Genomic DNA, 26,315 nt, shown 5'->3' on the forward strand with positions numbered 1-26,315 from the left:
GTTGGAGAGGCGGTGCGTTGAGGAGCGTGGAGCGCTCTGCTTCTCCCATGTCGGCTAGTGTTAGCCATAAGTGTCTCTCGGTCACAGTCAGCGAGGCCATGCACTTCCCTAGAGCTTGGGCTGCAGCTTTGGTAGCCTTGAAGGGCGAGGTCTGTCGGCCGTAGATCAGTAACAGCCTCTGGGTGCCTGCCTTTCTCATCCCACTCCGAAGAAGGTCTGCTTGTAGGATCTGTAAAGCGGCCATTGAGTGCAGAGCAGATGCGGCAGCGGCGGCGGAATAGGCGCGGCCAACATAGGCGGAAGTCGCTCTGCAGGCCTTAGGCGGGAGCACAGGCTTGGAGCGCCATCTCGCGGAGGCGGACAAAGGTGTGCTGCTACCGAGTCCTCGACCGGGGGATGGAGGAGTAGCCTCTCTCAGTGGCGCCGTCCACCGGCCGAGAGAGGTGGAGGCGTGTGAGCGGGTCCTGGCTGAAAGCGGGCGTTCCACGACTTTGCAAGCTCCGTATGTAATTCCGGCAGGAAGGGGCGGCCGGGCGCGGGTGTAAGCGGCGATGGCTTTGAAGAAAGCAGCCGTCGAGTCTGTTGGGTGCCTGCTCAGGGGCGGTGACCACTTCGAGCCCGAGGCGGTCGGCGGCCTGTGTGAGGCGTGTTAACTCCCGCCGACTCCGGCGGGTCCTGCTGGATTCCTGGGCTGAGGAGGAGGCTTGGGAGCCTGTCCACTCCTCGCTGTCGAAGCCATGATGGAACAGCAGCCCTTATCCTCCGGCCGTCATCCGAGATGGCAGCAGTCGCGGCCGCTTCGGCAACTGCTGGCGTCCGAGGCGGGGAGGGTGGCGATGCTCGAGGAGAGGCTCCGGCGAGGCAGTCGCTTCAACCACAGTTTCCGGCAGCCTTTGTGGCGGCTTCTTCCTCTCGTGGCTGAGGGTAAAGCGTGGCGGTTTCTGCTTTGACGGCTCGAGTCGAGCCCGCGGGGTCGACATCGGTAGCTCCTCGCAGAAATCGCATCCGCCCTCAGTGAGGGCGAGCTCTGCGTGCCCCAGTCCCAGGCAGAGGCGCCAGATGATGTGGCGGTCTCCTGTGCTGAGAAGAGCGCGACATGAGGCGCAAGTGGGCGAGGCATCTTGAAAAAGGCGCTTCGTACTCTTTTGTGAATAGTTCTTGAGAACTAGCTTGCTTAATAAAAGGATACGTCGTCGGATGGCGTAGCTTCGCAGGATGGCTGAAGGTGGCTGAGGCGGCCGGCTTCTTCTAGCGCTATCCACGCTTGCTAGATGCCCCTCAAGCGGCGACGCGGCTTCCAGGTCAGCGATCGCGGAGAGCTTCGCTGAAGAGATGAAAATCAGGGTTCCAGCCTACGAACTACGCTTATATGCACTCTAGTCACGCCCTTTTGGCGGGCTTTGATGCAGTGGTGCGGGCGCCTCTCATTGGATCGCGAGTTCAGCCCAAGCTCGATCTATAGGCTGCAGCAGTTGCCGCAGAGCAACCTATGAGCTCGCTAGCTAGCCCGCTCAAGGTCTGCAGCTGCCGCACTGCGTTGACAATGGATACAAAAATTAAGGATAATTTTTTGGCTTCAATATCTCAGAAAAGATGAATCTTTCCCGTAGCGTAAGCTAGCTTACGCAATACGAGAGAACCTCTCGTAAGAGAACCAGCATATATACTGATTGGAAAAGGACTGAACCTTTGCAATTTGTCTGCCCAGAGACATTACACTGACAGACACAACAAAGCACAAACACAACAGCCGTGTCAGTGATTAAATGAAAGGACCTCTTAACTCTATTTGATGTACAAAACAAGCCCAGATGGGCCTTGTGACAGAAATCAAGTACTTTGCAGCCTAATTAAGAAACATTTTAATTACCACAGAAGCACATCAAGTCTTAACTATCACGAAAATGCAAAACAACACATATTTTGTCAGCGCTGTTCATGTGGAGTTCAAAGCAGCGTTTGACGCTGACATTGACGCTCTGATGCGAATCACGAATAAGGCTTCATGATTGCTGTAGCAACGCAGATAGCCACAGTCTGTGGGGGATGAGAGTTTAAGAGACTTAATGCACATTGAAATGAAAATGCAACCTATGTGGGGACTAGTTCTTTCAATTGGTCGAACTCCCACTTAGACTTTGTGAAATGTTTAATGTTACTTAAATAGTTTTATACTGCAAAACAACAAAAGCATTATATTGTTACGTATTGTTTTGTTTTCTTTCCTGAGAAGTAAATAAATTCATTTTGACTGGAAAATATTTATATATAGAGTAAAATGTCAGTACTTTCCAAATTTTTGATTAATCGTGATTAACTATGAAAAGTTATGCAATTAATCGTGATTACAAATGTTAATTGACTGACAGCACTAAATTGTATATATCTGAATATTTTGCAATTTGATCATAAAATATCACATAGCATTACTCAGAGGCTATTATCTTAAAAAGAGCCCAAACACAAGGTAATCGGATGCATATATAATCAGATAATCCACACAAAGCACAATGCTGCCACCACAAAATAGCACCAAGTAAATGATATAGACTCTATGAGTAAAAAAGCACTCATTCTGTGAAATCTTATTACTTAAATCATTTCTGCATGCTATGCAAACCTTTAGTCATTGTTGTGTTTGCATGTGTAATTAGTTGTTATGTACAATTACTATGTTTTATTTGGTTGGAGAGACGTTTGGACAGGATGATAAATTATTTTTGTAATGCTATAAATTTTGATTGCTTTGTCGTATCAACACAAACTTTTGTGATACACAAAATTTTCAGATACAATTGACATGATTTGGAACAAAACAAAAGCAGTTTTTAGGAGCCAGCTTATTTACACCCAGAGATATATAATATTGTAAAGTTTTCTTTACAATGATACCAAACACTTGACCATCCTTTTTTTTATATATATATAAGCCTTTTATTTTGGGTGTGCCATTGAAAAAGTAAATCTTTAAAAACACCCTCAGAGTTTAAAGAGTTAAATAGATTAATTCTAAGAATCAACAAATATAAATCAACATATGCATATTTTTCCACTTTTAATTCAATTATGTCATTCACAATGCTTCATGGGATTGTAGTTCATGCCGTCATGAATGACGTTAAGTATTCAGTCTTTTATCTTTGCCTTTTTCTCAGACATTCAAATACTTTTTTGATTCACCTCTGAGCTGGTTGTTTTGGTTCAAGGCTTAGAATTCTTTCATGATGTACTTTTTGAAATTCCTATGCAAAAAATGTAAATGAATGGAAAAATACTTCCGGAACTAAGACGGCTGAAAAAATAGACTGTGAGTAGACTGCGGTGCTCTATTGTCCTCCATAGTAAGTAGCCAGATGGCATTTCTGGCTAAGGTGTTTGGCTGGCTGTATAACTGAGCACCCATGTGCAAATATTTAAAAATCACTTACTTCTAGGAGTTTATGTGCCAGCCAAGCAACTGTCATTTGAATAGTAATGCTAACAGATGCTCTCTCCAGGTATTATACACTCACCAGCCACTTTATTAGGGACACCTGTACATCTACTTATTCATGTGATTATCTAATCAGCCAATTGTGTGGTAACAGTGCAATGCACATCAATTCACATCAACCATCAGAATGGGGAAAAATGTGATCTCAGTGAATTAGACCATTGCATGATTGTTGTGCCAGATGGGCTGGTTTGAGTATTTCGGTAACTGCTGATCATCTGGTAATTTTCACATGCAACAGTCTCTAGAGTGTTTCGAGAATGGTGCGAAAAACAAAAAACAACCAGTGAGCTGCAGTTCTGTGGACGAATATGCATTGTTGATGAGAGAGGTCAACGGAGAATGGCCAGACTGTTTGGAGCTGACAGGAAGGTAACAGTAACCTAAATAAACACGCATGTCAACAGTCATGCCACGGTCTAAATCACTGAGATCACATTTTCCCTCATTCTCATGTTTGATGTGAACATTAACTGAAGCTCCTGACCCGTATCTGCATGATTTTATAAATTCCACTGCTGCCACACAATTGGCTGATTAGATAATCGCATTAAAAACTAGATGTACAAGTGTACCTAATAAAGAGGCATGTGAGCGTATAGCTCCTTTGGTCAGGTCAGGGCATTATTTAGATGAATGTAGCCTGCAAGTCAAACATGAAAAGTGACCAGATTTGCCCTGCAGTTCCCCTGGCAACAGAATGTTGACAGTGGGATTTGATGTGGAATATTCATGAGAATCTCTAATTATATTGACAGTGATTTTATGTGACAGCAGTTGCAATTACACCATGCTAATTGCTTTTGCATTGTGCTAAGTGTCAGTATTGACAGATATGGCTGCCGGCATTAAACAAAAAGATGGAGGACTCCAGCGATGTCAGTTAGTAAGACTATGGCCTTTCAATAGAACTGCCTTAGGGAAATTAGTGAGCAGAAGACAATTGAGGGAACTCTAATGCAATTCATGATAAGATTTACTCTCACACATACACACTCAAAAACACACTGCGTTCTACCTCGAAAATAATGAATCATTGCTTGGGAGTGGGTAGCAAGCTAGAAGCTTGATTCAGCCCACAATGATCGCTTTTTTAATGCTGTTTGCAGAATTTAACTTTGTTTTGTCTCACATTTAAAGCTCAAGGACATCCCACTTTCAGTCGGATATAGGTTTAACCTGGCTATAATTAGAGGTCTGATATTAGCAAATGGATCAGTATCAGAAAATGATGCTATTCAGGTCAGTAGTGTGCCTTAAGGCCCGATGAAATTAGAAAGCTATATTATAGAGATAATTATTGATTTCCTTAGAAAAGTTATTTTCACAGCTTAAAGGGACCCAAAATATATAACAATCTTTCATTATTTACTCACCTTCCCGTTGTTGTACACCAATATGTCTTTCTTTATTTTTCTGTATATAAATGGTGAAATTTTTAAACGAGTTTGTGCTCAGTGATGTCATAAAATGGCAGCGGATGGTGACCACCTCTTCATGCTTTAAAAGGACGTAAAAGTATAATGTAGAGGTCTAATAAATTATTCAATGTGACTCATGCCTTGTTCCAAAGGCATACTATAAAGTTTGGTGAGAAATAAGCCGAAATCGAATTGATTATTTAGTGAAAATCTTGACCGACCATTGCTCTCATGTGCGCATTCGTGAGAGTGCACGAGAGCAGCAGTTATGGTGCCCCGCTTGTGGGATGTTTGGTACAAGGGGACCCCCAAAAGATATTAACAACAGAAAATGCAACACAGCTGCATACAAACCAGAGGACCAAACTTATAAAACAAGTCTGAAGTGTTTAAAGTCACAGAGGAGATGTATTTCTATGCCTAGCCTTATAAGTACTCAGAAGAGATAGAGGAGGCTGAGGCAACACACAAATTATCCTAACCAGACGTGATACACATGGTAAAAGGTATCTTTTCTAGCTTTTCTAGAGTTTATGTCCTCTGTCTGATTGTGGCATCTTTGTGTATGTGCGGGGGGCAGCGTAACTGCTGCTCTCGTGCACTCTCATGAACGCACACAGGAGATCAACGGTCGGTGAAGATTTGTACTAAATAATAATTTCGATTTAGGTTTATTTCTCATCAAACCTTATCATATACCTTCAACGCAAAGCATGAGTCACATTGAATAATTTATTAGACTTCTGAATTATACTTTTGTGTTCTTTTGAAGCTTGAAAATGCCATTGTATGACATCACTGAGCACAACTTTTTTTCAAAATGTTTCCCTTTGTGTAGAAAAAAAGAGAGAAAGTTATATTGGTTAATTACACTGCACCACCTAGTTTGCTGAAACCTGAATACCGCTTGTGCGTTCGTTCAGTACAATGTTAATGAAAGGGTTGGCAGAGGTTTCTGTTCCAAGCAAAAAGGAAGTTTATAAATATATTGATTATCTTTCCAAATACAATAAAAATGGGGTGGGTTGGGGGATTTTGTGGAGGGGGTTACATCCCCCCATTTTAGACATTTGCCCAAGTTATAATGGTTGCTGTGTTCCTGGAATTACGCAATTGTAAAGTGTTATGGAAGTTTAAAATTGGTAGCTCATGACCAATCATGGTATTGACATTAGGGTATAGGTGAATTACGGACCGGGCCAAAGGGGCCAGTGCCCAGGCGCCCTTGACTATCCTTGGATAAATGGGCTGTCGAACAAAATATTTTTTATACTTTCATTGCTATAACTGCATGTTTGCCCTACATCACAAAAACTAACTTGGCTTAGGTGGTTGGGAAATAGAAAATATTTATATTTTATTTTTGTGGGACAAAAGTACTGAGTACAAAATAAAGAAGAGTGTACGAGAGTGTGCTTGTGTGTACGTTTTTACAGCTGAAGTTTGAAATAACGAACATTAAAAAACAAACTCTCATTTAAACATTCTGTCAATGTATTGTAGTCTAGGGGATTTTGGCTTAAATTATGCCTTCACAGGGCTTTTTTGATTGTAGAATAATAATGGTAGCCAAGCTGTAGGGTCGTTTCAACCCGAATTTCCAATAAAATGACCAAAAGACCACAACTTTTGAGCCCTACATCTTTCAGCCCTTCAAAGCTCTCACAATGGAGGGTAAAGCCTTTGAAGGAAATAGGGTATAGGGATGATCACTTCTGAATGGAGTGCACCCCATCATTCAGATGAGTTAGAAAAGATATAGCTGCGCAAACCAGAACTACCGAAACTCTTTGCCAAGCTTCACCAAACCCAGGCGTAGATGCTGTAGAAGTCTACTCTATTTGTTAAATTCTTCAATATTTAAAGTGTTAAAATATTTCATAATGTATTATTGCCCTTTTTAATATATGCACGTTTACACATTTATCATACATTTTGTTACATGCTTGTTTTTTGTATGCATAATTTGTAGTATTTACATTATGTTTAACAACATTAAAATGGTACTGTCTCTTTAAGAAGACATCTGGCAGTTCAGCATATGTGTTTCAGTTAAGCGGTTTCTTCACCACATCCATGCTGTGTATGAATTAATCTGACTGTAAATAACAGAACAGGTATTAAAAGAGACTTAAATAAATGAAAATCAATTGCATACATCTCAACTTTAAAAGAAAACTGGCTCTAGGGCCTTTGCTAGTCATAATCCGCCCCTGCATAAGGGAGGCACTGAACAGAGAGTGAACTCATATACAGAATCCAAGACTAATCAATATAATATTTGCTCTCCTTACAATTCATTTTCAACTGAGCAACACATTAAATGCAGATCTGTCCACGGGGTGTTGCTCTTAGCTGAACTTGCTCGATGTGGCCCTCAGAGGCTTACAGATGTTTGAAAATCACTTTCCTTTAATAAATGAAAACTTTAATGCCAGTGAGGCTTTTTTTGGTTATAATATTTTCTCATTTTTTGGAATTAGTCCGAGGGAGACTACGGCCTCATCAGATCATATAATATGTTTTCTTTTGAGAATACATTCATTTTGCAGCGTTTACACCTCTTATCCATACTATAACAGTGTTCTAGTGTTTTCCACCACCGAAAACGGAGCATTTTGAAAACACTCTCCTGAACCGCTCACATTGGATAACGATGATGATGTAAGGAAATGGAAAACAGAGGTTTCAAAAGTAAACAGATTAGTGTGGGTGTGGCCTAACAAACATTTTGTTTAAATGACTCGATCACAAACTAAAAACATCCGAACAGAGTTTTTAAAGTCAATTACAAAGCATTAGCACAAAAAGGGAATCTTCCGTTGCTGTTTCATGATAGCACACATCGATTATTCCGCTATATTATTAAACGCAATCCCCATCTAGTTGGATTGAACTACTGTGCACTATGAATCTCATGAATGTTAATTACAATGATGAATGATGGCCACAGAGTTTCTCCTATGTTTCATATACTATATTCATTATAGCAGCTTAATGATATATTCCACTCTGTATGTGTCAGTTGTTTTTAAGATGCTTGTTGGAGGTGTGTTTTGTTGCTCTGTCTGTCATTGCAGTTGGTTCACTTAATCAGATGATGAAAATGCTTGAATTTTATTTTTAGGTAAAGTGTGCATATATATTCAGTAGTGCGTGTGCATGCATGTCTGGGCATTTCTTTGAAATTGTTCTCATCACTTAAATAACATTATGGTATGTTCCTGTAAAAATAATGATAAAATTATGACTTTAAAAAAGTCATAAGCACAATGATCTTTAGCGAGTTTTAGGAGATAAAATGGAACGGGTAATTCCTCAGTTCATGTTAAAGTGGATTTTGTTGATGTCCTAATATTGTAAAAACTGAATTGATCATATTACAGTATCTTAAAGGGATAGTTCCCCCACAAATGAAAGTTCTGTTGAAACACAAATTGGTTACGCCTCTCTTCTCCACATAAAAGGGTTCCCTTTACCTTTGATTGTTGGAAAAGAACAGCAGAATATTCTTCAAACCATTCCTGTGCATATAGGAAGGCAGAAAGTCAAAGGACCGTGAAACGACTTGAGTAAATTATTACAGAATTAAAATTTTTGGGGAACTATTCCTGGAACTGGAACATTTCAAGCATTACTGTTTTATGTCCACACTACATTATCATTTAGACACATTTTCTGCTCATGTGTTGAAGCAGCTCTCTAATGCAAGTTGCTTAATAATTAATTAATTAATTTAATTTAATTTTCCAAAAGTCTAATCTCTCAATGTAAATTTGCATATTATGCATGAACTATTTATGGCTGTCCACCAATGTTAGAAGTTTAATGTTTTTATTATGGAGCAAATTTGCCCCCTGGAATTTCTTTTAAGGGGCATTTTTACCTCTTAGAGGGCAAATCATTTCTAATATATAAGGGATATTTCACCCAAAATCGTAATTTCCTAAGACATCATCTACTCACATTTATGTTGTTCCAAACCCAAATGGCAGTGAAACACAAAAGGAGATGTTGGGCAGAATGACAGTCACCATTTACTTTCATCGTATGGAGAAAAAAAAACTGCAATAACATTGAAAGGTGACTGAAGCTTAAATTCTCTTTACCGTCTCTTTTTGTAATTCTTGAAGGAAAGAAAGTCATGTGGGTTTAGAATGACATTAGGGTGATTAAATGGTAACAGATTTAATACAGAATAAAAAAATGCCTTTTTAAAATCTGGGGCATTTTTGTTGCTTTTTGCCCCAAACGCTGTTTAAAGGATTTGTTCACCCAAAAATGATGATTCCCTCATGATTTATTCACCTTCTCCTGCAGAACTGAAATTAAGATGTTTATAAGCACATTTCAGCTCATGTTTGTCCATACAATGAAAGTGAATGGGTGCCGTGACGATGCTGGCTTGACGGTCCAAAAGTCATATTTAGGCAGCTTAAAAGTAATCCACGCGACTCCAGTCGATAAATAAATGTCATGCAAATGAAGCAAATTGATAGGTTTGTGTAAGAAACAAATTGCTAATTAAAACATTTTTAACTTTACATCGTTACTTCCGGCCAGCGCTGGGATACTGTTTGAAATACTCTCGCGTGACATTTGTTCCTCTGTTGTATACAAAGTGTGCTTAGGTCACGTGACAGCTCTGTGATGGGTCGACTGATAGTAGGAAGTATTTTTTTTTAAAGTTAATAAAACTATTTTTTTACACAAATCTATCGAATTGCTTCAGAAGACATTCATTGATCGACTGGAGTCATGTGGATTACTTATATGCTGCCTAAATATGACTTTTGGACCATCAAACAGAGGGCAGTGTCATGGAACCCATTCATTTTCATTGTATGGACAAACAGAACTGAAATGTGCTTATAAAAATCTTCATTTCGGTTCTGCTGAAGAAGGAAAGACGGAGACATCTGGTATGGCTTAAAGGTGAGTAAACCATGAGAGAACTATCGTTTTTGGGATGAACTAATCCTGTAATTACTGAGGCTGGTCCATACATACTATGGTCATTCATGAATCAACCTCCCTTTTTTATGTTTTTACATTGTTTTTATATTCTATACTCTTCAGTCTCATAAACACACTTTCCTCTGCATTTTTCCACAGGAATGACATGTCAAGCCCGCAGCTCTTACCTCAACTCAGAGGTGCTTTGGGGAGAGCGCTTCACCCCTGTTCTTTCATTGGAAGAGGGATTTTACGAGGTGGATTATGATACTTTCCACCACACCTACCACACCCCAACCCCGTACTGCTCCGCACGGGAACTAGCAGAAATGGCAAAGAATGGGGAAGCTAACCCTCTGCCTCCTATTTCACCCCCAGCAACCCTGGGAGAGCCCGTACACCCAGAGGAGATGCCTGATGATGGTAAACTGGAAGCAGCAGCTGCAGAAGAGACTGTTAGCAATGGTGATGTGAACAGAATGGAATGTGGACAAGAATGACCGAGTCCGACTGTTTTGTGATAAGTCTTATGCTGCCCCCGTGTGGACAGATGGCACATTGCAGCATCATTGACGAAGAAAACAAGAACTTGCACCTGCATTTCTGTTTGCTTCAGCCATATAAACTGAAGTACTGTAAAAATCTATAGGCCTATAGGTCTACATTTACACTGGTACTGTTATTAATAACTGTTTTCAAGTATAGTACAAAATCAGATATTATTAAATAACATTTTTTGATGAAAAAAATACTTACATTTCAATTCTGTCAACATTTACCCACCCTTATGATTTTTCCCTATGGAACACAAAAGGAGATATAAAGGGGCGTACACACCGAAAATGTTTTGCGTTCATCTGCTCTGTTTTCCAATTCAACATAAACATGTGTTTGACAGAAGTCTGCATTTCGCTGTTTTTTCAGCATCTTTTTTTTTTTAGACAAAGTGTCAAGTTAAGAACTTCAATTTTTAAAAACTCGTCTCGAGACCTGCATTCTGTTCTATTAGTTGTGCTGCATGTGCCTAGTTTGTGTGTGTGTGTGTGTGTGTGTGTGTGTACGTGCGTGCGTGCGTGCGTGCGTGCGATAACGCATTCAGTCTGAATGTTAGGGACTGACAATCTCAAGTCACTATTCGCTTCCATTGTATGAAAAAAAGAGAGCAGCGCAAACATTATTAAATATGTCTTGTGTTCTACTGGGGAAAAAAATTATATAAGTTTGGATCAACATAAGGGTGAGTAATGACAACAGATTTTTTATTTTTGGGTGAACCATCTCTTTAAACCCTCATTCAGCTCGAATTTAAATGCAATGTATTTGATTTAAGGGAAAGTTCACCCAAAAATAAAAAATCTGTTGTCATTTACTCACACTCATGCCATCCCAGATGTGACTGACTTTCTTTGCTGAACACAAACAAAGATTTTTAGAATGATATTTCAGCTCTGTAGGTCCATACAATGCAAGTAAATGGTGGCCAGAACATTAAAGTTCCAAAAAGAAAATAAAGGCAGCATTAAAGTAATCCATATGGCTCAAGTGGTAAAATCCATGTCTTCAGAAGTGATATGATAGGAATGGACCAACAGGGCTGACATATTCTTCTAAAAATCTGTTCATGTTCAGTAGAAGAAAGAAAGTCACACACATCTGGGATGGCATGAGGGTGAGTAAATGATGAGAGAATTTTCATTTTTGGGTGAACCATCCCTTTAACTCACAACAAGTGAGATTACATGCACGTACATAACACTTTTTCACTTATTTGAGAGATAGATACTTTGAGGACTCTGTGACATATCATGGTGTACACAAGCAACAAAAAGTTGGCTATAAACACCCAACAAATAAGAACGCACAATGCAATTGCTCATTATATTTTATTTAAACCAAGATGTTTGTGTCAGAGAAATTATGAAACATTGTACTAATTGGTTAATTGTGTCATTTTCCATATCTTCTTTTTTTTACTTCATTTATGATTCTGCTTGAATAAGTGCCCTCAAAATTATTTCAAGCCCTCTTTTTGCTCTTTCTATAATACACCAGACTTAATAAAGTTCATTCAATTTCTGTTTTATTTTTCAAGAAGTTACTAATACACACATATATATATATATATATATATGACAGTAAAATGACAGTCATTTAAAGACTCATTTAAGTAATTTCAAGGAATATTCTGGGTTCAATAAAGGTTTAGCTCAATTGACAGCATTTGTGGCAGAATATTGATTACCAATAAAAATTATTTTGGCTTGCAAAATTTACTTTAAAAAAACACAAATCTGGGTCACAGTGAGGCTCTTATAATGGAAGTGAATGGGGCCTGCACGTAAATGTTCAAATAACTATTGTTACAAAAGTAAAGCCACAAGACATAAACAATATACATGTTTACATTTTAGTGTGATAAAATCACTTACTAACCTTTTCTGTTATATCCAATTTTACAACTTTGTTGCCATGACAATGTAATGTCAAAACATATGATATATACAACTTTACAGCTCAAATAATACAGAAGAGTTTTAAAAGAAGAATTAATGTAAGTGCTTTTATACAATTATAAGATTCACATTTCTGCCTTTAAACCCTCCAAAAATTGGCCCCATTCACTTCCATTGTAAATGCCTCATTGTAATTTAGATTTTTGCTTTTTATGAAAGAAAAGGACGGATGAGTCAAAATAATTTCTTATGGTGATCAATATTATGCCACAAATGCTGTCGACTGAGTTTAACTTGTAGTGAACCCAGAATATTCCTTTAATGCAAATAGATAAATTCGAGCTTTGTTTAAACTAAAACATCACAGTAATCCAAGATTTAATGTTCAAGGTCTAAAATGGACCAATGGCAATTGCTTGATCCTCTTGTTGATTTATGCGAAAATTAACATGGATAAAAAAATCTGTGAGTGTATTCATTAATTTAAAGGTGCACTCAGTCATTTTTTCCTCAATGAAAGTTTTATTCCTAAAGAAATAAATAGTATATTTGAAACATGTTTAAATTCATGACCACTCACATTAAAATAAAGACTCCAGTCAAATCAGTAACCTTATAAAACCTGTTGTATTCTACATAAAGTGGGTTTCCTCATGGGGCTGCCATTTTTGGATCACATGACCAGCTGAAGACTACTTGCTTAATCTCTGTAACTTTCACTCGTGGATTAAATTAATAATAGGTGACTGTGAAAAGTGAATTTCTACAATGGCATCTGTAAACGAAAACTATTGAGTTTGATTTATGCTTCATCCATGCTCCTAGCTGTCAGTGTAAGTACAAGACGACATAAATGAAGAAATACTGAGTTCACATTTAAAGCTGATGTAACTTTTTCAGTGTTAAAATACTTTAACATACTATCCCAGTTTAATATGTAGAGACAACTAGAAGTAAGCCATTCTTAGGTACACTTTCTTATAAACTGTAAACACTGTGTCTCTTTAGCGCCATAAAAAATACTGTTTGTTTAGAGATACCCACTTAGACCCGCCCCAACAACATTACTCAACCAATAGCTTGAGTTGGGCATGGGACTATCTCTTTGTTTGACCAATGGGAGGCAGAGGGCATATCCAAAAAGCTATTTTGAAAACAATAGTCTCTTTTAAACCATCGGGCCGAATGGTTCTGAGCACGGTGAAGAAAGGTTACAGTAGCTTTTCTACCTGGGCACAATTCGGCAAGGCAAGATTAGAAACCATTCCCGGCCTGGAATCCTCAGCACGGTTAGACAACTGTGCTGATGGAATGCCTGTAGTGATGTCGCGACTCACGATTGGTCACTTGTCAGTTGCCAATGTTACTCTTTTTTTTCTCTGTAGCTGGCCAAGCGCACTATTTGGGCATCGTAAACACACTTCTCACGTGGTCCTTAAACTCTTGTGTTACCAAGTTAATGATTGACGTATTTCTTGTGTACATTAGAAGTGTGTTTTCAGCACCACAGTGGACAAAATAATCCGTAACTGTGCCGGCTAGCCTGGTTCGGCTCAGAACAGAACGGTTTCGCAACAAGAACAGTTTGACCCGATGGTGGAAAAGAGGCTAATGTTTAATTTTCTAAGAGCATTCAGTGCCGCTAGTGTCACAGAAATGACATACTTAAGCTTTAAGTCATAAAAACGACAACATTATTTAAAAGGTTAGTTCACCCAAAAATGTTTAATTCTCTCATCATTTACTCACCCTCATGCTTTCCCAGATGTGCATGACTTTCTTTCTTCTGCTGAAGACAAACAAAGATTTTTAGAAGAATATTTCAGCTCTTAGGTCCTCACAACGCAAGTGAATGGGTAACAGAATTTTGCATCATAAAAGTAATCCATAAGACTCCAGTGGTTAAATCCATGTCTTCAGAAGTGTGGGTGTGGGTAAGAAACATCAATAGACCTATTTAAGTACTTTTTTACTATCAATCTCCACTTTCACTTTCACATTCTTCTTTTGTTTCTGACAAAAAGCTTTCTTCGTGCATCTCACCAACTACTAGGCAGGAAGGAGAATTTCTATTAAAAAAAGGACCATAATATTGATCTGTTTCTCACCCACACCTATCATATCGCTATTGAAGATTTAGCCACGAGCCATGTGGAATACTTATATGCTACCTTTTTGTGCTTTTTTGAACATCAAAATTTTGAAACCTATTTACTTGCATTGTGAGGAGCTGAAATATTCTTCTAAAAATCTTTGTTTGTCTTCAGCAGAAGAAAGAAAGTCATACACATCTGGGATGGCATGAGGGTGAGTAAATGATGAGAAATTTTCATTTTGGGGTGAATAAATCCTTTAATTGGCAGAATATCTCAGATATTGCAAATAAATCATTTTGTACCTAATTCTCCCAAAAAATAATACAAAACATTAACTGGTAACATGTCAAATCATAAGTAAGGACTCAGAAATCACAACAACCACAAAAAAAACTCCTTCAGATCTCAAACAACACTCCTGTGTTCCAGATTCAGCAAACACTGTACGTTGTGACTCACCATCACCAAACTATGTCACGCAGCCTTAAAGCCCAGTCAAGAGCCCCTGGGCACTGGCCCCATTGGCCCTGTCGGTAATCCACCCCTGACAAGAGGTTTCGTTTAACTGGGAAATAAACAATTTACAGTATGCCCACCTCTTCTATGTACACAGAAGCTATTCTAATCTATTCTTAAATATTGAAACGTGCATTTTGTGGCCAATTTATATTGTAGAATTCAGTCTTGTTTTTTTTTTGTTTCCACATTTTATTTAGGCTAATTGTTACCCTGCCTTCATCGTGTCTCTCTTTATGAAGCATTTCATCTTAATTCCTTATTAATTAAAAAAAAAGAATAATAATTAATTTGATCTTGTAGTCTATCATCACCTGTTGTCTTGTTCCATAATTATGACAATCTTTTTAATAAATTGACCATTTATTACTGTACTGGTATTTACATGGCAAATATAGAGCAACTATGCCCAAAAAACATGGTTAAACTATGATTCCATGTGAAAAAACAAACAATCATTGTAGTGTAGTGCATTGGAACTTGGTTGTAGTTACATATCTTCCCCACTAGATGACGGGGGTAAGCAAGAGCCACGTTTTTTGCAAGTGCATTGTGGGAAAAGACGTTTGACGCACATGTGGCCATCTGATCACATTGTTGAACGAGTTCAGAAGGAAAGTGGTGGAACTGTATAAGCTGCAACAGTTTGTATAATTTTAAGAGGATTAGCCATATATACTAAGATACAATGACACCAGGTAAGCTATTTATATTTCGGATGCATTTTTATGTTTTTAGTCTAACGTCGTATGATTTAACACTATCATTTATAAATGTCGATGTGCCCGCGTGAGAACATGCCGGCCATGTTAGCCACGCGCATGAAGTTTTAGATACGAATCTCGATTTTTTTTCTTTTTTTTTTAATGTCCTGATATTGTTTCTTATCTTTTTGTATGTAAACATTTTTAACGTGGTTTTTCTTACAAAGTGTTATTACAAATATGACCTAGTTCAGCTTGTGTATATATTGAGCTCGTGCGAGCGACCATGCTGTGCACGCGGGACTTCAGCTCCCACATGGCACATGTATGATCTAAAACTACACAATTAATTGCGCAGTTTATTAGATTATTACATTAATTAATGCTAATATTATATAGTCGGTGCTGCCTAGTCGTTTTGAACAAATATTTTCTCGAGTGAGCTTTCACCCATTTTTGTGACCACATGGGTTTAGGAAAATGCCTGTCCGTCCATGTTAAGTGCATTTCAACAACCTGGTACAAATTAATTGGTTTTAGTTCTGTGACCGAGACATTATTATTGCGCACAAACCCGAAGTTATCAATGAATCGAACTCGACATGGTCCACGCTGACTCGAATGTTAGGCAGGGTATTTAAAGTCCAGCCTTGTTTGACTAATAGTGTGTTCTGTTTTAGTGTGATGAATTATGTTTTCCTTTTAAATAACCATGATATTTAATCTTTCTTGTCAGGATTCAGTCCGAGAGGTGGTGGCGGTGGTTTTAGAGGGGGCTTCGGGGGCAGAGGCCGTGGAGGAGACCGGGGTGGAAGAGGAGTAGACCGGGGTGGAAGAGGAGGATTCCGTGGAGGTCGAGGTGGTAGTGGTATGGAACATTCTATTTGTTCACTGCAAAACAATTTCTAATGTATTGATATGTATTACATTATTGCCTAATGTGCATTTTTATGTGTTCGTTTCTCAAATCTGGTTTGTTGAGACACTTTTTTTCAATATCAATATAGAAAATGTACATTTTAAGATTTAGTGATTATGGTGACTAAATGACTCTTTCAGGACTTCCACTAATAATTTTCATGTTTCTTAAGGGGCATATGTTTTAATGAAGTCATTTTTACATATTTAAAGAAATATTCCGGGTTCAATACAAGTTAAGCTAAATCAACAGCATTTGTGGCATAATGTTGATTTTCCACCAAAAAAATCAAACTCATTCCTCAAAAAAAAATCTGGGTTACAGTCAGACATTTACAATGGGGCCCATTTATGGAGGGTTTAAAAAGAAATGTGATACTTTTAAGTTTATAAAACACTTAATAATGTTACCTTGTGTAAGATGAGTTGTTTAAATGGTAATTTTACCCGTTTTAGGGTTTGTGGACATTACATGGTCATGGTCGCAAATTTGTAACATTGGCTATAACTTTGCATGGTTTGTAAGTGATTTTCATCACTAAATGCATATCCTTAGTCTTGTGGCTATACTTTTGAAAAAGTGAGTCTTTTAATGCTAAATAATTGGCATCAGTTCATTGCAAGTTACCTCACTGGAGCCTTTTTGTTATTTTTTTAAAGTAGGAACAAGTTTAAACATTTTGCAACATGCTGTCGATTGAGCTTAACTGGTGTTGAACCCGGAACATTCTTTTAACTTCAAATATATAAAAAAGGGTATTATGATTTGCTTTTAAGGCTTTAATAATTTGTGACATGAACAATATAAAAATATTTCTAATTACTTCAAATGTGTCTTTTTGGTCCGCTTCAGTTTTGGTAATTTTATATTTACACTGTTGTTTTTGGAGCTCGTATTTTATATTATATATATATTAAAGTATTTCATCCAAATTTCTTCACTTTCGTGCGTTATTTTAATGCTCTAATTAAACATCCGATCCCTTATTTCTCATGAGGGCAAAACATTTGAGATTTCACTGCGTGTCATTAACACTGTGTATGGATTTGTCATTACACAAGCGTTTAAAGTGAAGCTGGAGCTCTTTGCATTCACTGCCAAAGTTTACATTTGTTTGTTTTTGTGATATTAATTGTATGTCACAGCTTGCAAAAGTCACACAGAATTCACCCTAAAACAAAATATGCTTTAAAAGAAAAAAAATTTAAATAATAATTGGCTTCCTATAAACACATTCATGTAGGAAAAAGAAAATGCATAAATCTTTGCGCTTGTGTCTCTGAGTGTTAGATACTCCAAATACATTTAAAATGTATTTCTATTCATTTTGACACATGTGTGTGACTGTCACACTGCTGGACAATTTCCATAGTTTACTTTAAATTGCTTAAAACACAATTTGAGTAGATCATTTGACATTCTGTGTGTTTTTTGTTTTTTGCTATCCAGCCAAATTATGAAAATATAAGAGAAAAATTAATTGCCCTTTTCTTTGAGGACACCAAATTACATGTCATGTCAACTACCTATTTACATTTAAATAATTATTTACTTTTATCCAAAGTGGTTTGCAAATTGGTAGTTTTTAGAAGGTTTTGAGAGTTAGGGCTTTCAAAATATAGAGATTCTTTGTGGTGAAATATCGGACAACTTTTGCACTTGTGATTCTGTCAAGTTTTCCAGTGTGCTATAAAAGTCTTAAACTTACCCATCTCCACTTTTTTGATAAAGGTGGAGGGTTCAGATCCCCTGGTGGTGGCTTTGGTGATGGGGGCTTCCGTGGGCGAGGGTTCAGCCGTGGCACTCCCAGAGGCCGTGGAGGAAGAGGAGGTGGAGGAGGATTCAGGGGAGGCAAAAGGGTGACTGTAGAGCCTCACAGACATGAAGGTGAGTTATTAGCATTGTTTACTGAAGTCTGAAGGGAGATTACGTTTTGGAGTTTCATTATTTTTCAAATCCCCTTTAATTTGAAAATCCCAGGAGTTTTTATCTGCCGCGGTAAGGAAGACGCCCTGGTCACAAAGAACATGGTGATTGGAGAGTCTGTATATGGAGAGAAAAGAGTAAGCGTTGAGGTGAGTTCAATGTGATGGTAACATCTCTAGTTTTCATTCAGGTTATTCTAGAAAGCTTCAGATGCATGTATTATGAATATTTACATGCATTTCTGTTTTTGAAGGATGGAGAAACTAAGATTGAGTACAGAGCATGGAACCCTTTCCGCTCAAAGCTGGCTGCAGCAATTTTAGGCGGTATAGACCAGATACACATCAAGCCAGGATCAAAAGTCATGTACTTGGGAGCCGCATCGGGGACTACTGTATCCCATGTCTCTGATATTGTTGGGCCGGTAAGTGGACTTTGCTTTTATTGTTAATTTCCACATTTTGTACACATCACCAGTAAATAGAATGCATTGAATCAGATATTTAACATTATTAAAACAAATTGTAAATAGATTTTTGTAAATGCATTGTTGATAGAGATAGTTCACCCAAAAATTAAAACTCATTTACTCACCCTCATGCCATCCTAGATGTGTATGACTTTTTATTTTTTTTTACTGAAAACAATTTTAGAGTTTTAGAAGAATATCTCAGCTCTGTAGGTCCATACAATTCAAGTGAATGGTGGCCAGAACTTTGAAGCTCAAAAAAGCCAAAAGTAATCCACAAAGACTCCAGTGGTTTAATCTGTCTTCAGAAGCATGTTTTGTGGTGCATCATATGATAGGTGCGGGTGAGAAACAGCTCAATATTTAAGTCCTTTTTTACTATAAATATCCACTTTCACATTTTGTTTTTACTAATTTGCATTCTTCATGCACATCTCTACCTACTTGCCAGGGAGGAGAGTTTAGAGTAAAAACTGATTTAAATATTTATCTGTTTTTCACACATACCTATCATCACTTCTGAAGATATACATTTAACCACAGGGGTCATATGGATAAATGAATTTACTTTTTTGGGTGAACTATCCCTTTATTATTGATTCAGATGTCTCCATATTTGTAGCTCTGTAGTAGTTTGTAATTAGAATCATCTTATCGATGCATAAACTCAAATTTGCACTATGTATGGTTAAACGGTATATTATATTACTAGATTTCTGCTACTGGTAGGCCACGTTTTCTGGAAGTAAATGTGATTTCGTTATTTAGGTAAGGGGTATTACATTTTTCTAATTTTCGTTTGCTTACAGGAGGGGCTGGTGTACGCTGTCGAGTTCTCCCACAGATCAGGCAGAGACTTGCTGAATGTGGCAAAGAAAAGAACCAACATTATTCCCATAATTGAAGATGCACGACACCCTCACAAGTATCGCATGCTTGTTGGTAAGTTCCTGTGATACAGATATGTATTTTTAACCTTTGAAAAAGTAATTCCAGGTTGTTTATTAAACCACTGCTGCTCTTTTCTTGAAGGTATGGTGGATGTCATCTTTGCTGATGTTGCTCAGCCTGACCAAACCAGAATTGTTGCCCTGAATGCACACAACTTCCTGAAGAATGGAGGCCATTTTGTAATTTCCATTAAGGTAAAATAAGGATGTTTTGACATTGAAGAATTCTTAGTCTTACAACAGTAAGAAACCCAGGCAAAATACGATTTTTAATTGAATGCATCATTAACCTTACGGCAAAACCTATTCATTATTTTGATACCTTTTAGAAATATTAATCAACGTTTACATGTTAACAAATCTATTTTGAATCCATGAAAATCATGCTTGGGCGAAAGTTAAATCTTAAAAAGAAACTTCAGTTTTTCCCCTTTCACCATTGCTTTCTTCAGGCAAACTGCATTGATTCAACAGCAGCACCAGAGGCAGTGTTTGCATCAGAGGTTAAGAAGATGAGTTCAGAGAACATGAAACCCCAGGAGCAGCTGACACTTGAGCCATATGAGAGAGACCATGCAGTTGTTGTGGGAATCTACAGGTAAGTCTTGATGGTTTTATGATCAGGGAGCCTCATGCAGAAACCCAAGTGGTTTCCATACTAGAAGTCTGCGTGCACACAAAAGACAATATCTCTATGCATTATTACTCTTGTATATCATGCTTGTATTCATGAGCTTTTGGAAGCATTTTTTTTTTTTAATGTATATATTCTGATATATGATATTTGTAAATGGTGCACTTCTTAAATTAGTTTTCTTTTTTGCAATGGCTATACATAGTCTGTGGTTTCCATTTTATTCTATTGAAATTAGTCAACTAAATTTACTTATTTATTTTTCGTTTCTTTCAGACCGGCACCCAAGCAAAAGAAATGAGGGGCTCTTGTGAGATGTTGCATCACTATTCTCGTCCTCCTTTGCTCCTGAATTTATTGCTTCTGCCACTAGATGGACCCACAGTTTGCAGATAACAAAAAAGACTGATATAACTTAACCATTGTCCTGTTTCCACTGGGAAAGGAAGACTTCCCACTTTATCTCATGAGCAAGGATGACATGCTTAATGGAGAGCTACTGTTTTCTTTTCTTTTTTCATCATCCTCAGCTATGTAATATACTGTAATGCGAGGTGAAGTTTATTTTTTGCTTGTAAGATTTATTGATTACTGGTGTCAACTAAATCAAGTGTTTTTCAAAGCATACTTTTTTCAATGAGACAAATAAGGCTCCTATGGATTTGTAAGAGTTCTATTTGTCTTAGATTAAATTTGTGCATATTTTCATTTGTTTTTCTGTCTCTGAATATTTTTAGTAAAAAAAAAAAAGACTTCTTGACTGGCATGTCAGTTATTGTGGAGTGTTTATAAAAAAATATATATATATATATATATATATATATATATGACTTGTATCGTACACACCATGGAAAGCTGTCAAATGTTGGTGTTTACCATTGTAATTAATAGGCAAATTAAAAGTTTAGTTGGCTTAACTTTATAGGTTTTGCCCACATTAAGATTTGTAAATCTAAAGTGTGTTATGCTTGTAATATTGCAATGATAAAAGTTTTAATGAACAAGTAGAAGTCATTGGTAAATACAAAGTTTTAACATTTGCAGAGATTAAATGATAAAATGATTAATTAGCATTCAGCAAGTTCATGTACATCTGATGATAGAGATGACTGGTTTCCGTCTTAAAACTACAGGAGGGAGTTGCAGAAGTTGTTTATGGTGTATGACAACTGGTGATCTGGGAGTGCAAACTTATGAAAGGAATTTTATTTTTGAGGGGGGTCTGAAAATCAAAAGATCAGTTCATTAATCGGAGTCAGAAAACGGGTGAAATGGGCAGTTAATTTAGTTTTTTTTTTTTTTGCAGAAAATATTAAATATTCACTTAACCAAGTTACCATTTATCTTTTAGCTCAAATTTACACAGGGTTGATTTTGAAGATCTAAGTAAGGTATGAATATAATTACCATTTGCACTAGTATTCATGATGAAGCTCATATTGAAATCCACAATCACGGTACTTCTGCACCCCTGATAAATTTGATTGTGTTCCAAAGGTTGAATGCACAATGCCTGAAAGCCATTCACTCCAAACGGAGTAAGCAGCACGAGTGACTATTTACAATATGCCATTCTGGCTAGATTGCCTTTAAAGAGTATGCAGTGGCGATACAGAGATTGTGTCAGATGATTATACAATGGCATTGAATGATTACCATAGTATTAACGCAGGACTCCATGGTACTGCAGAGAAGTATGTGTCTGTCCAAAAACACCTTATTAACAATGTGCATGCCCAAAACATTGTAGTACCATGGTACATTTTTTATAAGTGTTAAAGGGGTCATGACATGCCTTTTTATTATGATTTTAATATTTTCCTTGAGGTTCATATTGCACCAAAAAAATAAGTCATATATTTGTAAAACCTGATAATTTTCCACCCTCATTCCAACACTATTTCAGAAACACTGTTTTGGTGCTGTAACGGTTAACTAGCGTTTGCAGTTACCATACAATCAAATGGGGATCATAATCTGTCCCCTGCCTTCTCTAATAAAACAGCAATTTTACCATAGCTCCACAGTTTATTCCAAAAAGGATTGTTTAATGTAAACATGTTGAATATTGTAGGACAGATGATCACTTAATTTAGTGATGAGCTGTTTCCTGACTAAACTGTTTACTCAGCACACAGACACCTCTCCTTCATAGACAAATACTCATTTTGCAGTGAGGAAGTTTCTGGTTCTGAAACAAACAATATGTTTATATAGTATTACTATTATGTATAATATAGTATACAGTGACCTCTTCCATGTCAAAAGATCAAGGAAAATTTGACGCTTAATGTCAAGACGCTTTAAACCAAGGCAAATCACTATTCATTCAGACATTAAAATGCCACGGTTATTATTGTATGCGAAAAATTTACCAATTTTGTTGTTATCTTTAGTTCGAAGTTCTGCCAAAGAAACTCTAAAATACCGGTTATGTCAGGGTTTTTTTAAAGAACTTGGGAACATATTCTTGTAGGAACCAATGTTGCAGTTCTTACGCACGAAGGGGCCAAATAAGCGGTTGCACAACGGAAAACCGCGTGGATAGACATCATATAGTCTCTATATAATATCTATGGCGTGGACAGCACTGATCTATATATATATCTATATATATATATATATAGATCAGTGATGGACAGTCATTTTAGAATGTGTGATTGCACCGTGTAACACATGTGTATTATTATTATTTTGGTCCCTTGGTAGTAGGCCTACGTGTTATTTCCTAATTACGTATGCCTCAAAAGTATAGAAAATGGCTATTATCAAATACATGATCATTTGGATTCATATGTTGTTTTTCGGAGTTTATGTGAACGAAAATACATTAATTTGCCCGTTATCTCATTGGAAATATATATATACATGTACATATATATATATATATATATATATATATATATATATATGGGAAAAAAAATTCACTAACTAATTTCACACTTTCCATGTAATGATCTAATAAAGTATAATTTAATGTTGTAATATTAATGTTCTCAAAATAATAGTGTTACCAAGATATTCTAGCCTTGTTTTGTACTGGGTATCCATGAATTGGTTGAGTTTTGTGTCAATTGGGCCAATGCAGACAATATTTTGCTGAAGGCAGATATTTGCAAACTATTACCAGATTTAAATGTAATATTCTATTTTTATTTAAGTTATTTTTGTTTTCAGTTCAGGAAGCTTTAAAACACAGAAGAGTGAAGCATTACGGATATTAATTTTGGTATGATAAAGACAAGTCATTACCAGGTGGTAAGTTTAAAGGGTAACTAAACACCTGCTCAGAGTCTGACTCCGGGGGGGCACCTGAGACTCGTAGTGACGGATTAATTGACAGCTGCTGTCAGACTCTATGTTATTATTATTCCTCACACGGTCGCAAGACGACATGTACATGAATCTGGCGTGGTGAGCTGGAACCTGCTTACGTCAGCTGTCACCGCTTACGTCACGAAGTACCGCAACAGCCAATAGGAAAATTCAACTGCAGTAGCCACCGTTCAACCTGAAGAGGGCAGCACTCAGACGTTTTTACACCATTGTAGAATTAAAACACTTTATACACAAATGTCAAAAAAATTACTTGAATCAATGACCAATACTAATAAAGCCCCATGCTTACAGATCATTAACTAAAAAAAAGTTGGTTTAGGGTTTAGTTACCCTTTAAAGATCAAAATATTTACCCACATTATGAATTATTCGCAAGCATTATATGTATTAACGGAATAGTTCATAATTTACTCACCCTCATGCCATCCCAGATGTGTACGACTTTCTTCTGCAGAACACAAAGATTTCCAGAAGGAATATCTCAGCTCTGTGGGACCATATAGTGCAAGCGAATGGTGACCAAAATTATGAAGCTCCAAAAAGTGCATAAGGCAGCATAAACGTAATCCATAAAACTCCATGGATTTAATTAATTAATTTTGGGTGAGAACAGACCAAAATGTAACTCCTTTTTCACTGTTCATCTTGTCTGCAGTCTCCTTGGCTATCATGATTTCAAGCTCGATTACACTTTCTAGCACCATCTAGTGCTCTGAGCATTTGTCAAGCACTAGGAAGTCTATCGCTCAAAATTATGATTGTTCATAGAGACTTCAATGGCAAGATTTACAGTGAAAAGGGAGTTACATTTTGGCCTGTTCTCACCAAAAACCGATAAGATCACTTAAGAATAATAGATTATTTTATGCTCATTTTATGTGCTATTTGAAGCTTCAAAGTTTTGGACCGCATTCACTTTCACTGTATTGACTTGCAGAGCTGAGATATTCTTATAAAAATCTTTGTTTGTGTTCTGCAAAAGAGAGAAAGTCATGAGAGAATTTTCATTTTTTGGGGAACTATTTCCTTTAAGTTCAGTGTGATTATGTTTAACACTTTAAAGAAATACTGTTGAGTGGTTTATATAAAACAATTGAATAAATGTCTATCATTTCAGGCTTGCCAGTGGAATGTGATGCTTTACTGCAGAGATGTTTGGCTGATGACCACATAAATGCTGTCCCAAACCAGCTTACAGTAAACCAGTACCAAAGAGGACAAGGTCGGCATTCAGTTGATATATCATGTATTTATGCAGCTGGAAGTAGATTTATGTGCATTTTTACAGCGATTTAATCCAGTGGATTTGTGTGCTTTAAAGTGATCAGGTGACATTTTCTGTGAGATACGCTGTTTTCATCACTCTCTGAGCAGTTCAATTGCATTGTGAAAGCAAAGTGCTGCAGATTCACACAGTAGCAAATAGGTCTGGGATTGATACAGATTTCCCAATTCAATTTTGATAAGCTCTCGATTCAAATCCGATTTCGATTTGATATTGATTCATAAAGGTATATTTCAGTTATATTGTCCCTTTTGCTTAAATATGAAAGAAATTCTCTCCCAGCTAATGCTTTTAATAAAACAGGGAACCTTCTAACAAGGTACATTATGAAAATATCACTTTTACAAATTATATTTATTTCATCATTTTGGTCAAATTTAGATTTTTTAAAAATGAACAAATCCATATAAGCAATCAATACATAAGATATTATATTTAATATAATATTTTTGTTACATGTTTGTTTAATTGCATTGTTTGTACTATTTACAAGTATTTACATTGATTTGTTGAACACGTGCTAAAACCGGTACTGTCTCTTTAACAACCGGAATTTCTGTAGAGAGCGTCTTTAAATGAGCGCATGCGCATAAGAGAGACTCAAATGGCTTTATCTCATGATCTGTACCATGCATGATTAGAATAAATAAAAATTGTGGTTCAACCGAATGTAGAGACCAGAAAGGGACATTTTTCAATTGACAAACGGGTTGCACGGACCTAGTCTTTGGACACGCATTAACTAGTTTTACTCTCAACATGCACTGAAAGGATCTCGCTGCTGAACTCCACCACTAAACTACATAATGGACCCTTTTCACAATGATGCGTTTCTTTAACAACATAAATGTAGCAAACCTTTTTATATTTCCAAGTTTAAAAATATTTAGTGTTAATGTACAACATTTTACTTTGTATTTTATTACCCTTGAATTATTTATAAAATAATTTCATGTGACGAGTCTTCTGAGGGAGTGACAGAAAATGTGGTCTGTTTCTCTCTTCTTACTGCTGTTATCCAGCGCCATATATTTTTATCTTCTTTTGCAAAGCTGTGAAAGTGTTATCGTTGATTTTTTTTTCTTTCCTTTTGCTGTTGGAGCAAATGGGTAAGCAAAAATTTAATTCACCGTCATTCAAGTTTATCCAACTGA

General features: G+C 37.1%; 2 protein-coding genes across 3 annotated transcripts in view; both read left to right on the top strand.

The window, feature by feature from the left end:
• The window catches only part of kcnj21 (potassium inwardly rectifying channel subfamily J member 21), a 42,723-nt gene extending 30,820 nt beyond the window's left edge, over positions 1-11,903 (top strand). For both annotated transcript variants that reach the window (XM_052144221.1, XM_052144222.1), the window contains one exon: positions 10,030-11,903. In XM_052144221.1, the coding sequence (XP_052000181.1) occupies positions 10,030-10,370 (341 nt within the window). In that variant the 3' untranslated portion in view covers positions 10,371-11,903. The remainder of the gene's footprint in view (positions 1-10,029) is intronic.
• A 3,602-nt stretch (positions 11,904-15,505) lies between these two features.
• fbl (fibrillarin) lies at positions 15,506-21,312 on the top strand. The gene is made up of 9 exons (XM_052144254.1): positions 15,506-15,633; positions 16,376-16,507; positions 18,290-18,445; positions 18,539-18,633; positions 18,738-18,908; positions 19,763-19,895; positions 19,986-20,098; positions 20,356-20,501; positions 20,814-21,312. The coding sequence occupies exons 1-9, from the start codon at positions 15,624-15,626 to the stop codon at positions 20,836-20,838; spliced, it is 981 nt and encodes a 326-aa protein (XP_052000214.1). The 5' UTR covers positions 15,506-15,623; the 3' UTR covers positions 20,839-21,312.
• The last annotated feature ends 5,003 nt before the right edge of the window (positions 21,313-26,315 follow it).

The sequence above is a fragment of the Xyrauchen texanus genome, chromosome 15, assembly GCF_025860055.1.
Source record: "Xyrauchen texanus isolate HMW12.3.18 chromosome 15, RBS_HiC_50CHRs, whole genome shotgun sequence".
Lineage (NCBI taxonomy): Eukaryota > Metazoa > Chordata > Actinopteri > Cypriniformes > Catostomidae > Xyrauchen > Xyrauchen texanus.